At 30.1% G+C, this 15,872-nt stretch overlaps 1 protein-coding gene across 2 annotated transcripts; it reads left to right on the plus strand.

Annotated features, from left to right (window-relative positions):
* Window positions 1–9,529: 9,529 nt before the first annotated feature.
* On the plus strand, window positions 9,530–13,607 carry LOC109814794 (uncharacterized). 2 transcript variants are annotated; one of them, XM_020379301.3, is made up of 5 exons: window positions 9,530–9,929; window positions 10,037–10,127; window positions 10,653–10,779; window positions 10,893–11,039; window positions 11,528–13,607. In XM_020379301.3, the coding sequence occupies exons 1-5, from the start codon at window positions 9,685–9,687 to the stop codon at window positions 11,698–11,700; spliced, it is 783 nt and encodes a 260-aa protein (XP_020234890.1). In that variant the 5' UTR covers window positions 9,530–9,684; the 3' UTR covers window positions 11,701–13,607. The 2 variants fall into 2 exon arrangements, with proteins under 2 accessions (XP_020234890.1, XP_020234891.1); XM_020379302.3 differs by having other exon boundaries at window positions 11,534–13,607.
* Window positions 13,608–15,872: the final 2,265 nt, after the last annotated feature.

Here is a 15,872-nt window from a genome sequence, read left to right on the forward strand (position 1 = left end):
TCTCCATCACTATTATCATGTAAAGATGAAACAACAACAAATGAATTGAGAGCTAGAAAATAGATATGCACAATTTAATTGGTATGAAGCCTAGTAAAGAGAATTAGACTTTCTTTATTCTATATATAAAGTGCTAGTAAGTTGTTCTTATATTTTTTTCAAAGAAAATATACACTACATATGACCAATTATCAAATAATCAAAGGCATGTATGCAAATGCTCAATTAGGTTAATCAAATGGGGGTAATTTATTCAGTTAGTACATTTCAGTATCCTCATAAATATTAATATGTACTTTATGCCATGAACCTTATTATACGATTTAAGACTTTTGTCATTGTTATGGAATATCAAACAATGGTAATAATTGTGAGGGGCAAAATTGTATATCAAACTTTTTTCACACAACATTCAAATCAATATTTATTTTAGTGTGGCTATGAAGTCGATCCCAACTTTCAAACATTTCTTTGTTGATGAGATTATAAAGTATTTTCTATGTGTATGTGCATACATATGCAACATCAAATGGTGGGACTTGAACAACGAGAGACTTTCCACCAACATTAGAAGCAAATGATAATGGAGGAAGAACATGCATTGTGTTAGGAAATTGAATTTCTTGAGAAAGAGACATTGCTCAAAGAAGGTAATTAATGTTACGACTCTGGCTCTAATCTTCCATCTTTTCTTTGATGTGTGACTTTTTTGTCTATGTCTACATCTTAGTGGAGATAATTTCGCTAATTTTAATGCGCTATCTTTCTAGCTGAAGATGAGAAGAACATACATGAAGCGAATAGGCTTGAAACTCCAAGTAAAGAAAGATGGGCAAGTGGAAGTATGGTTGCTAAATGGAAAACAAGCATGTCCAAAGATCAAATGTCAAATTATTATACAAACTCATATCAAGTTAACAACAAAGCGTGTGATAATTTTATTTTTATGTATGCAACAACTCACACAAGATTGATTCATAACGATAGATTATTACATTGTATGTGCATGAAAACTCGTGTTGATGGATTAAGCGTGTTAAAAATAAGTAATTGACCAGTAAATACAAGTAAATAAAAATACAAGGAAAATACAAGTCATTTAAAGACTTAATGACCAGTAAATAAAAATATTTAAAGTGTTTGGATAAAAACTTGAACAAATGGCTTTTGAATCATTTTGAATAATTTTTATTCATTACAAAAAAAATCCCTTACAAAATTGGTGGAGTCTAAGGTAGGGGAGTGGGCAATTAATGTCACCATGGTGGAAAAGAAATTTTACACCATACAATGTTGTTCTATAAATTTATATAGTTGAGATTGACTGTAACAAAACTAGTTGTACAAGTTATTATTTTTTAAAAATAAATATTTCACGTGCACTAGTGTTTTCTTCTTTCACTAGTGGAAAAAAGACTTTTAAAATTGATTATTTTTTACTTTTAAAATCGGTTTTGTAACCGATTTTGAAAGAACCGATTTTAAAAGTTAGACTTTTAAAATCGGTTAAACAACCAATTTTAAAAGTCAACTTTTAAGATCGGTTGTTTTATAACCGATCTTAAAAGTCTGGGTGTGAAGAAAAATTAAACTGGAACGGGTCGTTCCAGTCGGATTAAAAGGCCAAAAAAATCACTTGGAAAACGGTCCGTGCTGCAAGGAGTACGGCCCGTTCTCCATGGAGAACGGCCCGTACTCCTTGGAGAACGGCCCGTACTCCTTGGAGAACGGCCTGTACTCCATGGAGAACGGCCCGTTCTCCTTGGAGTACGGCCCGTTCTCCAAGGAGTACAGGCCGTTCCAGCTTCAAAATTTTCCCAAACTACACCTGCAATGAAAATTGAAACGAGAAAAGAATGAGAAACACAAAAAAGAACATAAGCAGATGAAAATGAAAATGAAATTTATCTGGAGACTTTAGAAAATGAGAAAGATTAAAGAAAATGAGAATGAAAGGGAATATAAAAGATTTCTGACGATACTTTTAAAATCGGTTAATTAACGATTTTGTATACCACATACAAAATCGGTTATGAGAGAACCGATCTTAAAAGTGGCACTTTTAAGATCGGTTATAAAATAACCGATCTTAAAAGTATCTTTAAGATCAGTTCTTTTATAACCGATCTTAAAAGTGCCACTTTTAAGATCGATTCTTTTACTTTTAAGATCGGTTCTCTCATAACCGATCTTAAAAGTGTCACTTTTAAGATCGGTTCTCTCATAACCGATCTTAAAAGTGCTTTTAAGGTCGGTTCTTTTCTAACCGATCTTAAAAGTATAACCGATCTTAAAAGTACTTTTAAGATCGGTAAAATTTTAACCGATCTTAAAAGTGTTCATGTTATTTACGAAATTGTCACCACGTCACTTTTAAGATCGGTTACCTTATAACCGATCTTAAAACTCCGATTTTAAATCCAATTTTTACATTAGTGTTTGTGTCAAATCTTGGGATTTATCATTGAAATTATATAAATTTGTACATGCATATATTTTTATTTAAAATTTTCTTATACTTACCTTGCTTAAAGTTATAGGAAATGGAGCAGAGACTTCATACATACCACCACAATCAAGTCAAATGTGTATACATGCTATATTTCCAACTTGATGGGATCGATGGGTCAAACGAATCATAAAAGTGTAGAAACTGCTTCAAATCCTAACCTTAAGTAGCCATCATTTTGCAGGAAACCGAAGGATGTTATGATAGGATTTCCATTTCATGGATCGTTTTATGTGATGCTTATTTTAAAAAACATTTTATCTATGTTAAAATCCCCATGTTTATGATTGTTTGAATATGTAACTTGAAGTTGGCACGATGAGTTAAATGCTTCTTTTTTTTAGTATTCAATTCATACATACGTATACACACAAAGTTATGGTCTTTTAAAAGTTATTGTAGTCCACGGATAACATTTATGAATGATATATGAAGAATTTCAAAATGTACATTCTCCATTTTTCACTTTACTTTTTTTTTTTTACTAGAATTTAGTTAGCAAGCCAAGTAGTGGGTGACATCTCAACCACTTTAGAATTAATTTAATAAATAAAAGTGATTTCGTAAATAAAAGAAAAATGAGAGTTTTAAAACTTCTCTTTAAACAAATAATACTAAAAACTCAAGCCTCATGTTCTATCTGAGCAAGGTATCCATTTCTAGCAAAAGAAGGACTAATTTCTCGACTAGCATCAATATCAAGTTAATCCTCCTAACACTCTATACCCCTTGTGGCATTAATTAGTATGAAAAACATGTATTTGTGAAATTAATAAAAATGGCACATAATTTTTTAAACAAATTTCTAAGAGTACGACAAAGTATTTACATCTCAAACAAAACTAAAATAAACTTCTAATAAATGAAAGAAAAAAAAAGTATTAAAGTCTAAAGGTCATACAAATGTTTTTAAAATTAAAAGACATTGAATATAAATGACAAGAATAAGCATTTTATATCAAAGCAAAAGCATATGCTTAAGTCTCTTCATTAACATATTAGTCAAAATTTGATCCTTACATGCAAATGTCACTCAGATGCACAAATAAAACACATAAGAAAAGGGAAAGAGACATCTCTCCTTACTGAAGAAAATGAATTCGAGGTTGTCACTCCGAATGTGGTGGTGCATATTTGCATCGACATCTGCCAACAACTTCACGAAGTGTTCTGAGTCGAGGTTGTCTAACGGATCTAAACCAAGATTTAAAAGCACCTTTACCACACGTACTCGTGGTCATATGTAGCGTTGCGAGGCCATTACTTTGATCATGGTGGTGTAGATTTGCATTGGCCTTTGCTAGTGGCTTCACACAATGCTTCGAGTCGAAGTTGATGATGAGGAGGAGTGTTCTGCGATTATCAGCATCAACGTTATCACTAGAGTCAGGGTTTGTTGTCATTACTAGAATCAACGTCATCGAGAAGAAGTGTTAGAGGTTTGAGATTCAGGGTTCAAGGTCCAAGTAGTCTAGTGCAGGAATATCATCTTTGTGCAGTACTATGGTACAAAGAACCCATCACCATTGTTTACCCTTATACTGTGTCAACATCTTTGTGAACAACGTCAGCTTCTTCGAACCCTTTGAGGTATCTTCATCATTGTTATTGTCGAGCTCTGAGCTTCGAGCTCCAAAATGGCACGCAATACCGCGAATAGAGAGCCCATCTCCATTATTCGCCTTCAATTATGTTAGCATTTTCGTGAACAACGCTAGCTTCATCGAACCCTCCGAGGTGCCTTCATCACTGTTGTCGTTATCGCCGTCAAGCTCTGAGCAACTTTGGAGTAAAGTCAACCTAAGATGCACGAAGAGCTTATCGGTGTTGAGACCTGTCAAAATCTCACAATTGTCACGTAGCATGATAGATTGAATAAAATAAGCAGTGGATTGAATTTGGGAGTGGACGATTAGAAAGTTTTTTTTTTGGGACAAAATGGTCATTTATTATCAGAAAATAAATTTAATACATTAATAAAATTTTATCATCAAATAAATATGAATTGTTCAATTTAATTATTCATATATATATATATATAACAGTATCTTTTACTTCTCCAGAGATGAACTACATGAAAATTACACTTTGTTTTATTGATCCACCCATAAACCACATGATGTATATGAGTGCATTGTAGATTTCGCCATATTTTCAACTAATTAATAGTTACATTCCTCTCCAAAGTTAGTTTTTAATGTAACTTAATTTCTCTTATTTATTTACCTTATTAGGTGAAGTCTCTAAAGGACTATTAATGCAAGTGGTGTATTTATGCACCATGAAAATTGACCGTAGATATAATAGTAAAATAATAAACAGTTGAGATATTTAATCTATAAACCTTTTATGATTAAGATTTTGAAATTATAGATTAGTCCTTTTGTTTTTCTTAATTGTCAATCTTTTTGATAACAAGGTGCCCTCCAACTCGCAACACTCCGCCACTCTCATCATCATCAGCAGCACCTGGCTCCAAGTGAATTCTGTTGCCGAGAGCCAAACCCAAGGCCCGCATCCCGAGCTCAAACGACAAGGCAGCGTCTTTGGTGGTGATTCCGGAAACCAAGGGACACATGTCGGAAAGGACAACGAAAAACCCTTTTTGGGCGGGAGAGAGAGCCTTGAGGCGGCAATGAGGGAGCGTGGTGACGCTAGTGGAGAGGGTCCGGACCCTGAAATCGCAGTGGAGAGGGGGAGGCTTGATCTTCTTGGTGTCGACGCCGAGGACGGAGCCGCTCGCCCACCCTAAAACAAAACCCTAAAAAAATTGACAATTAAGAAAAATAAAAGGACTGATCTACAATTTCAAAATCTTAATCATAAAAAATTTATAGATTAAATATCTCAACCGTTTATTATTTTGAGATTCTTGAGCCATAGGAAACAAGCATTATTGGTCCATTTTCATGGTGCATAGATACACCACTTGCATTATTGGTCCTTCGGAGACTTCACCTTATTATTATTACTACTACAGTTTGCACTACTATAAATTTTTATAAACTTTTGAATTTCATTTCATATTCTTATTTGTGTCTATAAATTTTTATAAACTTTTGAAGTTCATTTCATATTTTTATTTATGTTCTATAAGCTTAAATAAATACTTAAAGAGTTCTAAAATTTCTTTAAAAATTCTTATAAATATAAATTCGTGTTCTAAACATAATTTTATAACAAATTAAATTCAAATGATAAATAAATAATATACGTATATAAATTTGAGGCATTACAATTTTGTTCTTTCAAAATTTAATAAAATATTTTTAGTCATTTAAATATTACAAGTGTGTGATTTTTAGTCACCAAAATATTGTAATTATACATTTGTTACCTATTTAAATAACATATATTATTAATTTTAATAGTAATAAACAAATATATATCATTTAATACACAAATGAAATTTTCAGTATATGTAACTTAAATATATTAAAAATTATATAATTACAATATTTGAGGAACTAAAATCATATAATAACGATACTTAAAGGATTAAAATTGTTTAATTAAAATTTGAGAAATCAAATTTACACAATTACAATATTTAAAGAGACTAAAATTACTTAATTAGATTTTTAAAAACCAAAATTACATAATCACAATATTTGAAAAATAAAAATTAATTAAACTTTCTTTTCACTCTCTTATATTTAGAAGTTAGAACCGGAAGAGTTTGTTGTTAACAAGTATATTTTTAGCATGGGGTTCAATAATGCATTTAAAAGGCAAAAGATAACCTGCAACGCAACTCATATGCATTCAAGCCGTGGCTAAGATAAAGCCTTAGCCTCATTCATGTTCTCTCTCTCTCTTTTCAATACATTTATACAAGAATAAGTTAAATATTTATTATACATAATTAAAATTTATAATAATTATATATAAAAATAAATATTATATTTGAATACATAGATTATATTTAAAATTTTTATAAATAGATATTTCTAAACATATAAATTATATTTTAAATTTTTGATAAAAAGATTTATAGTATAATACAATATTATTTTTATTTATTGATAATTAATTTTAATAATATAAAAATTTAATTCATAAATTATAATAAATAAAAGTTAATTAGAAAAAAAATTAAAAATTCCAAAAATTTTGTCGTTAAAGAAAAATTTCTAAAATTACTCTCACAAGAGAAAGTTTCGTGGTCAATATACAAAAGATGATTAATTCAAATTTAAGTTATTAGGTGATATATATTTTATTATAGTATTTATAGTTATCTTATTGATAAAATTATATAATTTAAATACATGTATACACACAAGAACACACACACACATATATATATATATATATATATATATTGTAATTTTTTAAAATTATTATTCATTTAAAAATTTATATAAAATAAAAGTAGTTTATTTTTTTTTTAAAAAAAGGAAAATGCTATATTCTCCAAAAATGGAGGCCAAAAAATTGTCTAAATAATTAAAAAAAATATATTATTTTTTAATAAATTTATTATAAAATAATAATTTTTTAATCATTCGGAGTGTTTTCAGCTTCCATTTTCAAAGGCTGTATTAATGCTCTAAAAAAATAACATTGAAATGAATATAACACTACTAGAAAAGTGTCATTTTCTTGTGAATTTTCCTACAAAAAAAATATTCGCAGAAATTTTTTGCAAATTTTCTTGCAAAAAAATATTTACAGAATTTTTTTGCGAATTTTCCTGCAAAAAAATATTCACAAATGTTTTTTGCGAATTTATTTGCAAAAAATAATTTACAGATATTTCTTACAAATTTTACTACAATTTTAATAATCATAGAAATTTTTTTCCATGGTAAAAATTTGTAGAAAATATTGTAAGAATTTTATTTTATTTCTTGCAGATTTTCTTACAAAAATAAATTCTGCAAGTAATTTTTACTAAATGGTAGAAAAATTTTGCAAGTAACTTTTCCTGCGGATTTTCCTGCAAATTTTAATTCACAAGAAAAATAAAAAAAAATATTTAAATTTTTAAGTTTAATATTTAAAAAAAACTTCAAGTCCCACATCGATTGAAAATAAAACAATTAAAGAGTATATAAGTTGGGGCAACACTTACCTTACAAGTTGATTTGTATGGTTGAGTGTTAAGTTTATAATCTACAGTCTTAGAATTTAAAAGATTATGTATCACATGTTGGAGGCATGGAAATAAATGTTTCAGATGAATTCATCGTGAGCATTTGAAAGTTAAAAAATTATTGATAGAATTTATAGTAAAATTTTTAATTTTTTTCGTAAAAAATATTCCTGCAAAATTTCTTGCGAAAAAATTTGCAGGAAACTTTCTTGCGAAATTTTTTTTGCAGGAAACTTTCCTGCAAATTTTTTTTTGCAAGAAACTTTTCTGCGGATTTTTTTCGCAAGAAATTTCGCAGGAAAATTTCCTGCGAATTTTAAAATTCGCAAAAATATATTATCCACGAAGGTATTACCTACAAATAAAATTTCGCAAAAAAATTTGCAGGAACAACGTTTCCTACGAATTTTTATGAAAATTTCACAGGAAAAATCGCATGTAATAAAAGAAGTTCTAGTAGTGTAGCAATTAAAATTCATAAAACAGTATAATCCATTAAAAAATGATATAAATGTTAGTGATGATTAATTTTACATTTGAAATAGTTACACGAGTGTCGTTTGAACTCTCCTCTTTTAGGGTTTAGGGTTTAGGGATACCAATGTAAAAAATTTAACCAATGTAACTTTTACTAAGTGTTACACCGCTCAATAACTTTATATTAAATGTGAATTTTAAAAATTTAACCGTTAGATTGAAAGTTCATATCTCTTAGATCATATATATCAAATTTTATATTAATCTAAGATGATTTGATACTCCATTCTCATAAAATAAAATTGACGTAATATATACATTTCAAAATATACTAAAATATTAACAATTTGATTACCTTCAAATTGTTGTTCAATTTTAACAAAATTTGACATAATAATTTTACCGTTCAAAAAATTAAAATAAAATTTGATGAATTGTATTTGAGTAGGACTCGATTATAAAATTTGAAGAACTTAAAAAAATCTAGACATGGAAATTATATGGCCTCACGTAAAAATGCATAAGGCATAAGGAGTTGTATGGATTGCTGCATGACCGTGGCGATCTTAGTGTTGTGTATAGGTTTTTTTAATCTTTCTTTTACACCATGTGATGTAGGAGTTTTTTTAAAAAAATTTAATTCAACTGAACCAAATTAAAATTAAAAAAAAGTTCAAATTGAAGCAAACTGAATGACCACAACACGCACTCACGCAGGGAAGATGCTGTGTGTGTTTCTTAGGTCGTGCAAGTGTTGAATGGGAGAGGAAAAACGGTAAGGAATCTTTGCTGTCATGTCATTTGAAAAACTTGGCTATATTAATGATTAAGGTTTTGTTCCCAAGTAGTCAAAGATCAGTTTCAAAGTGTAGCTGTTCTGTAAACTAATTATCAGTTTCAAAGTGTAGCTGTTCTGTAAACTAATTATTGATTGGTCGTTCAATTTCATCACACTATTCCAAATTGATCACAGAAATAATATCTTAATGCTTTCTCTGATTTTTATTATAAAATATATTTAGCGAAATCGTACATACCAATTAATATAAATAATTATGTTAATTGATGTTTTTAAATTTATAAAATAAAACTACAATTTATCAATTCTACTCTTTTTATTTGTCGTTAAATTTTGATGAAAATGTGAAAATATTATTCTACATCAAAACCTATATATCAATATTAACTAAAATAATAAATATCAATTGAAAAATTTGAAAAATTAAAAAAAATACACATTTTCATAATTTTTAATAAATTAAATAAAAATAATAATTTAACATCTTCTAGAAACTATAAAATATCTCGTGAAAAAATAATTTTTTTAAACTAGGTCTTATAATAACAACCGAGTATTGAGTATTAATTAACGTTTCCGTTTTTCAGAAATGTTAAATTGACTAGTTGAGCATTTTCATGCATGCCAGACCATCATTATTTAGAAATTGGTTGTGTACAGTGGATCTGTTTTGAAAAGGAAAAATATATAAGAGCAGCTTAGTACCACTCCATAGCACACACAGTCTGATTCTCTTCTTTTACAAATTAGGTTGTGAGTATCTCAATCCATTTGTTGTTTCTTCTTTTACTTAGAATAGAGATGGAGAACTATGAAATGGAGGGCCACAAGCCAATTTCATCATTTCAATTGTTACAAAAGACTATCCTTGGTGACACTAGCAGCTCCCAACCTCCTATCAATAACCCTCCAACAATGAATGAAGTTTCTTGTGTTTCCTCTGTCGATTCTAGATCAAAACTAGTTGAACAATTCCCTGAAGGAAAACCTAGTGATATGGCACTTAATTATGACCAATACATGAAGGATCTTAAAAAGCAAAGGAGGTAGGTTGCTTAATTTGAATTTCATGTTATACTTTACAATATGTGCATGTGTTTGGTTTACATATATATGCATGAAATTTAATCTATCTTCCTTAATTTCCCTGTAGAATCACATCAAAACGAGTTTCTTCTCTAAGATCTAGGCTCAAGAAGAAAATCTTTTTGGCCAATTTAGAAGTTCAAGCCACAACTTTGGAGGTGATTAGTTTTATTAACATTTTAAAATCAATGTTATTAACAATTCCTTTATTTTTTTAAGATTTATTTTTTAATTGAGTTAAATAATGTAGTGTGATAATGCATTTAAACCTTTTTAATGAGATAAGACTTTGATTATATTGTTGTAATTTAATTACTGAGGTGAGTCTAATCACAATGGTAAGATCACTTTTTGTAACTTGATTGTTAGGAATCAATTTTTGGTAATAACCTTCATGAGGATAAAATTGTTTATCAACTTTTTTCATACTAATTAATATTAATTTGAGTATGGCTAAGTAGCCCATCAAAACTTTCAAACATTTTTTTTAATGCCATGATTGTTAGGAATCAATTTTTGGTAATAACCTTTATGGGGATAAAATTGTTTATCAACTTTTTTCACACTATTCAAATCAATATTTATTTGAGTATTGCTAAGTAGTCCATCACAACTTTGAACACATTTTTTTATGACATGATTATATATAATGCATTTCTATGTGTTTGTGTATACACGTGTAGAACCAATTGGCCAGACTTAAATCACTAGAGGCTTTCCACCAAAATCAGAAGCAAATGATGATGGTGGAAGAACATGCATTGTGTCAGGAAATTGAATTTCTTGAGAAAGAGAAATTACTCAGAGATGGTAATTAACGTTATTACTCTCGCACTAATCCCCGTCTTATCTTTGACATGTGAATTTGTTTGTATGTGTTTAGTTAAAATAATTTCACTAATTTTAATACACTAACTTTTTAGTTGAAGATGAGAAGAACATTCGTGAAGCGAATAGGCTGAAGGAACTCCAGATAAAGAAAAATGAGCAAGTGGAATCATGGTTGCTGAATAGAAAACATGTTGTGTCTGATGATCAAATGTCAAATTGTTATGCAAACTCATATCAAGGTAACAACTAAGCCGAGTGTTTTTCTTTTTAATGCTTGCAACACCACTGACATATAAGATTGATTGATAACTATAAATTATTACAATGAAAACTCGTATGTTAATATGGATTTTAAGGGAAACACATGTTACAAATAATTATTTGTAGAAATAGGTCGACTATTACATACGAAAATGATAAAGAAAATGCAAGGATTTGTTTAGAAAACATTCTCTAGATAGAAGAACCTCTAGGAAAAAAAATAGGGAAAAAAATTAAAATAAACTTCTTCATAAAATAAAACTAATTTATACATAAATTAAAAATAATATTTAAAAAAATGAACAGAAGAGAGTTTCTGTAAATGAATATTGCCCTTGTCACATAAAAATAATTAACTATTACACTTTAAATATAAAACTTTAACAGAACTTATCATTAAAATTATAGAAACTTGTACATACATATATTTTCATTTGAGATTTTCTTACATGTCCCTTGCTTAAAGTCACAGGAAATGGAGTGGAGACTCCGTACATACCACCACAATCAAGTCAAATGTGGATATATGGTATTCCAAACATGGATGAAACATTTGTGACTCTGCCCAACTTTATGGGATCGATGGATCAGAGGAATCATATAAGCAATGAATATGCTTCGAATCCTAACCTTAATTAGCCATCACTTTTCATGAAACTTAGGGCTGTTTGCATAGGATTGTCATTTGGTGGTTCATCTCATGTTATGCTTGTTTTTAAAACATTTTGGCTATGTTGCGAGAATCAATTTCCAGTTTTACAACTTTGAATTTGTGACTTGAAATTTGTATGGTTGGTTGCGTCTCTCATGAGAACTAATACATTTATAATTGTGGTTCCTAGAAGTGGTTGTGGCCCACAGTCACAAATAACATCTTTTAATGATAATTGCAGGATTTCAAAATGTATTTTTTTTTTATATTTATAATGAGGGTTAATATATAGTTAATTTTTTTTATTAAGAATTATTTTATTGTTGTTAATTGTAGTTGATTTAAATGATAAATGTCTAATTCACTTTAACTAAAGTTTCAGTTAATCTAAACTTTCTGTGTATACAAATAGGAAAAAAAACATCATTATAAAAGTTATTTAGATAAATATAATATAAATTAGCCTACTAAATACCAAAAATAAATACTACTTTAATAAAAAAAAATAATGGCCAGCTAAAATCATTCTTCATAGTTGTTTTAACTAATATTTTATCTTGTACAATACATGATAAATTTTTATTGTATAATACAAAAAATGATAATAATGAAATAATTTATGCAATAAAAATTATATTATAAATCAAAATGACAATAAATAAATATTACCATATAAATTATATATTAATTTTATGATAAATAATTTACATTGTGATACAAAAAAAAAATTATCTACTTATAATGTATTTAAAAATATAGAATTCTAATTTGAAAATGGAAAAGATAATGATAAGTTAAAAGTCATGAGAAGTTAAAAAAATACTAAAATATTCACATGAACCTAGGCACACCAATCATAAAATAATTACTCAAATAATCAATTATGCAATTCAATTATTTTAAGACAAATAACTATAGTATTTGGAGGTGTTCATAACTCGTCCAAAAGACACACAAGTAAAAACTTATAAGATTAAAAATATTCATAACTTATCCAAAAAAAAAACACACGGGTGTAAATTTGTAAGACAACTCTAAGTTGATTCACATTTATAAGCGAGTCAACTCACTTTTATATTAGATTTTCAACAAGTTTTTCTAACGCACGAATGTTCAAAGAGGCAAGAAAAACAAAAGCGTGTTAGTTTTACATAATAGACTCTTTTAAATTAGTAAAGGTCTTATTGGGTTAATAGGAACACAAGTCCAAAAACTTAAAATAAATTTTATTTCATTAGAAGTCTTTATCTCATTTTTCTAAAACTCTCATTTAATTATAAACCCATTTAAGACATCCGCCTATAACTTCTCCAAAACATTTTACTTAATTAAATTTCTTATTTTATTTCATTTTACAAAAATTGGTGTGTTACAGAGTGAACTTAACTTCCCATGTAAACCCGACCTTCAACGATTCTTCAACCTGTGTGTCTCTCGATTTCTTGTGAGAGCTCTAAAGTCATCCTTTTCCTCTTGTTACAAATTTTGTTTCACAGACACAGAGGGTCCCACTTCCGAGGGCTGCTTTTCTTTTTCCTAATTTGTATCGTGGTGCAGTACTGTACCTAGCTTCAATCTTGCCACCCATTTCATCTTTTCTCAAATAATCTAATATGAAAGTTTTCAAAAGTGCACAAATTTGATCAAGTTACAAAAATATGGAACTTACAAGGACTACACTTTTGGTTTGTGTAGTTATCATAATTTAATTAATAATTAAATAATTTGAAAAAATAATGTTCAAATTTTAATTTTTAGGAAGGTAATTTAAGAAGATATATCAATAAGGAATTAAAGATAATTTAAAGAGGATAGTTAAGAGAAGATTATTAATTAAAAGAGAATAATTCAAGAAGGAATCAAGATAATAAAAGAAAACTAGTTTAGATAATATTTTAAAGGTATTTTAGGATTGGAATTTTCACATCAATTAGACTTCTCATTATTCTAATTCAATTCACTAGTGCAAAAGAGGCTTTTTACGTTAGTTATTTTAAGGTTTTTACGTCCGAAAAACTTCTGACGTAAAAGCCGGAGACGTAAATTTACGTCAGCGTTATAGAATGACGTAAATTTACGTCGAAGATTAGCTAACACCGACGTAAAAAAGTTACAAAAACCCAAAAAAAATTATGCTGGAACGGCCCGTTCTGCAAGGAGAACGACCCGTTCTGAAAGGAGAACGGCCCGTTCTCCTTACAGAAAGGCCCGTTCTCCTTGCAAAACGGGTCGTTCTCCTTGCAGAACGGCCCGTTCTCCTTGCTGAGGGTAGTCCATATTCAGGATCCAGAAGGCCTTGTACAAATTTTTGCTCCTGTCTGCAGCCAAAGATAAACATTACAAAACCTTCGAACAGAATAAAGAAAGGAGGGAAGAAGATAAGAAAGGAACCTTCGAACGTAGGAAAGGAGCGAAGAACGGGAACGAAATCTGAATGCTCCCAAACAATGGCGTTACGTGTTGGCTGCGAAATCTGAACGAAATCTGGTGAAGAATGGAGAGGCGTTACGTGTTGGCTGCGAAGCAGGGAGAGCGGGAAGGAAATCTGGTGAAGAATGGGAAAGAATGGAGAGGCGCTACGCAACTTAAATTCAAAAATTCAACTTGAATTTACGTAAATTCAACAATCTACGTCGGTTGTAGCTGAGGTCCGACGTAGATTGTTGAATTTACGTCGGTCCCTTTGTTGTCCGACGTAAAAAAATTTGCGTTATTTTCAAAAATGCCACCGCGTCGTTTTTACGTCGGATATGTTGTAGTCTGACGTGAAAATACAGACGTAAAAAGTCTCTTTTGCACTAGTGATTAATTTGAGTTCATAAAAAGTTATGTGGAGACAAATTAACCTAAGGTAGCATTTGTTCTCTTTCAAGTATACAAAGGTATATAACTAAATTTATTCTTATATATTGTGATGATAATTATGTTTAATTAAACTCATTAAATTTTATGCTGATTTTATTTTATTATCTTAGGATTAATTCCACTATGTGAGTTAAATTAAAACCTAGGTTCTTCAATTGTATGTTTAACACGATAAGTTCTCATTTCAATTATTTCTCATGTTTTTCTAATTATGTTAGACAGTAACTATTGTCATAAGCTAAGGCCCAAACCTATATAAACAGAGACTACTCACATATTTCCGTTAGCGATTCTCAAGAATGAATATCGGAAGAGAGAAAAAAAAAATAAAATCCCTTGACTGTCGCTCTCAATCTCAAACATAAAAATGACCGAATCGCTTTTTCAGCCTTTCTCATCACTATTTAAATCCTAGGAAGTAACAAAAATTCAATTACAAAAGATTGAAAACTTAAAATATGAAAATCAGAAACAAGCTAATTGGCATGCCCGTTCCAATTGCCTCTAGGGATGGCAAATAAACCCGTACCCGTGGGTAATACCCGAACCCGTCCCGACTTTGACGGGGAATACCCGCTTTGACCGGGTACGGGTACGGGTACGGGTAAAACCCGATAAAAGAAATCGGGTACGGGTACGGGGACGGGTATATACTTACCCGTCCCCGTCCCCGTCCCCATCCCCGTCCCCGATTAAATACCCGTCCCCGTATAATTATTTTAAAAAAAAATAACATTTCAGTTCTAGCTTCTAGGCCACGCTGAGCAAGAGCAAGCAAAAACTTAGGGTTTCAATTTCAAATCTCATTCAGCCTCTGACCAAGCACTCTTCTTTCTCCTTCCGAGCCACCGCATCAGCTAAGGAGCCACCGCACCAGCCACTCTAGTCTCGACTTTCTCCTTCCGAGCGACTGGTACGTCTCTCTGTCACTCAATCTTCTTTCTTCCTTCCCTCGCAGCGGAAAATCAAGAAATTCAGCCTTCTTGTGAGCTTTCTACTTACTCCTCTAACGGCTTTGCATCAGATTGAGAACATGTGGAGAAAAGCTCGTAGGGCTACTTTTGAAGAAACCTTTAAAAGTTTGGTTATATGGTTCAATAAATGTTTGTTTGATTATATGACTGAATAAATGTTTATGGATTAGGAAGGTTTAGGTTTAAGTGAAGAAGATGGGTCTGAATCGGGATGGGTGGCTGCTAGAACTTCCTGCGACCACCTGGGCGCATTATCCGACGATCTGAGTCACATTCCGACCCCTGACACTCACTACAACACGTGCTCAACTCATTCCCCA

This window comes from Cajanus cajan, chromosome 3 (genome assembly GCF_000230855.2).
Source record: "Cajanus cajan strain Asha chromosome 3, NIPB_CcT2T_4, whole genome shotgun sequence".
Lineage (NCBI taxonomy): Eukaryota > Viridiplantae > Streptophyta > Magnoliopsida > Fabales > Fabaceae > Cajanus > Cajanus cajan.

Bases quoted from the DNA above. Each gene is read 5' to 3' on its own strand.
- LOC109814794 (XM_020379301.3), top strand. From the start codon at position 9,685: ATGGAGAACTATGAAATGGAGGGCCACAAGCCAATTTCATCATTTCAA. The intron at 9,930-10,036 runs GTAGGTTGCTTA...ATTTCCCTGTAG, and splicing joins GATCTTAAAAAGCAAAGGAG to AATCACATCAAAACGAGTTT. The intron at 11,040-11,527 runs GTAACAACTAAG...CCTTGCTTAAAG, and splicing joins TTATGCAAACTCATATCAAG to TCACAGGAAATGGAGTGGAG.